Raw genomic sequence first — 1,996 nt, forward strand, 5'->3', positions numbered from 1 at the left:
GTAGCATCATACTTATCTTTTTTATTGTAATAGGAAAACTAGCGGTGAGTTAAAATTACTGAAAATAGGAAATAATTATCTCAACATAGAACCAAACTCAGTCAATCACAAAATGGTAGGGCAATGAGAAATTTCTTCGATCTTCGCCCAATTCACAAACTATAAGACCTTTATCAGTAACTCTTTCTATCACAATCTTGTTATTAAACAAATACAAATACCAATTTTGCATACTGAAAGCAGAATTCGTCATTCTACCTGAGGGCGGCTGCCATTGACATCCATGACTGCCATCCACATTGCATCAATCCACCAACGGAAGATTCCTCCCTCCCAGGTTTCAAATGTTTTAGCTCTCTCAGAAAAGGAATCTAGAATCTTGCTCTGATCACCAAGCGGAAGGGTTGCTAATATTTTAATCACTCCTCCTCTAAATCTCTCGCTCCAGTAACAATCAAAACGTTCAGGCGCGCCGTGTAACCAGGCAAACCTACAGATAAGACATGCAATGACTGGCAACCACTTTATGAGAAAAGAAACACGTGCGAGTTTGGAAATTATTATTTCTCCATTTGCTACAGCGTCCAAAAATCTACAAACCAAGATTTCTAGCACATGCCTGGTATATGACTTATCTGAAACCGTATAGAACGGTCTAAATCTCGAGTCTAATCGGGGCTCTGATAATATGTCAGCGATGCGTTCATCTTCAACAAAAATTGTGAAAGCAGCTTCAAAAATACCACTTTTACAGAGCTTAACCAAGTCCAACAACCACAAGAGAGATTCACAAGCAGAATCTCTTTTATCGGTAGATGATCCACATTTGATAGCCTCAATTATCTTCTTAAATTCATTTAAAATGACATCTCTACATATTTTTTGAATAGCCGGATGTGTATCTTCCTTAAAATATTCAACTGTCTGTTTCTTCACTATTTCCTGCATATGAAGCAGAGGCACGCCGTTCGAAACAAAGGGCTTGTTAAGAATTTTAGAAAGCATTTCGGTCTGGGTTTTTCTTAAAAGTTCTAATTTTTCTTCAAAAAGGTATTTAGATATATTAAGTCTTTCAGCTAAATCAGCGGAAAGACTTAAATCAGCGGAAATATTTAGCTGCAAAGATGATAGAAGAGTTCGAATTCTCAGCTCTTGTTCAGGAGTCCAAAAAGTTGCTTCAAAATATTCCATGCAAGCTCGAATTCCCTCCTCAAACAGCAATTCAGAAGCAACTGGTAAAATGCGTAGGGCATCATCTACATTTAAAAAAGATAAATGTCTTTTCCAATAAGATGAATACATAAGCCGAATGCAGTCGATGTAATTCTGGGGAGAGCCATCCAGAGGAAGCTTTAAAATGATTTCAGAAACTAGGGAACTTTCTATAGACCAGCGTTTAGAAAGTCTGGCTTCGAAATAACTTGATTTCTTCAAAACATGAGAATGCAGATAAATGGGATTACCTTCGTATGCATCGCCCCCAAAACAGATTATCTGCAATTTCACATCACCATTGCTCTGATCGCCAAATTTGAAAAATGAGGAATCCATGGCAAATTTGTGGTTTCCGAAATTTTGAGATGTCGCATGAAAATTGAAAGCCCTTCTTTTTTTAAAGGATTATTCAATGTAACGGATGTTTTAATTGTAAATTCCCGCGACGAGTCCGCTTCTCTGATCAGGTATTCGTGGGTTATATAATGTAATTGCATTTTTTCGTTTTGTTTTTATGGGACTCCTGGTTCGTGTAGAAGGGATGGTTTGTCAAATTAGGTTTAGCTGTGGGGTTTAGGGCATAGCTAGGGTTACGGTTAGGTTGGAGTAAAGGTTATCGTTATGATTACCCTTATTAATAAGGATATAGTTTAGTGTTAAATTTAATTTTCAGAACATTAAAATTAATACTAACAAATCTTATTTTAGTCCTAATCTTATTAGCATGCTAATATTGATTTATAATTTTTATATATAAATATTATTCTGCTAAATTTTTAAT

At 35.9% G+C, this 1,996-nt stretch overlaps 1 protein-coding gene across 1 annotated transcript; it reads right to left on the bottom strand.

Annotated features, from left to right (window-relative positions):
• Positions 1–249: 249 nt before the first annotated feature.
• LOC149535793 (BTB/POZ domain-containing protein At1g63850-like) lies at positions 250–1,551 on the bottom strand. Its single transcript, XM_089806175.1, has one exon. The coding sequence runs from the start codon at positions 1,549–1,551 to the stop codon at positions 250–252; it is 1,302 nt and encodes a 433-aa protein (XP_089662301.1).
• Positions 1,552–1,996: the final 445 nt, after the last annotated feature.

Source organism: Cupressus sempervirens, chromosome 10, assembly GCF_028749045.1.
Source record: "Cupressus sempervirens isolate cs-2001-9-10 chromosome 10, ASM2874904v1, whole genome shotgun sequence".
NCBI lineage: Eukaryota > Viridiplantae > Streptophyta > Pinopsida > Cupressales > Cupressaceae > Cupressus > Cupressus sempervirens.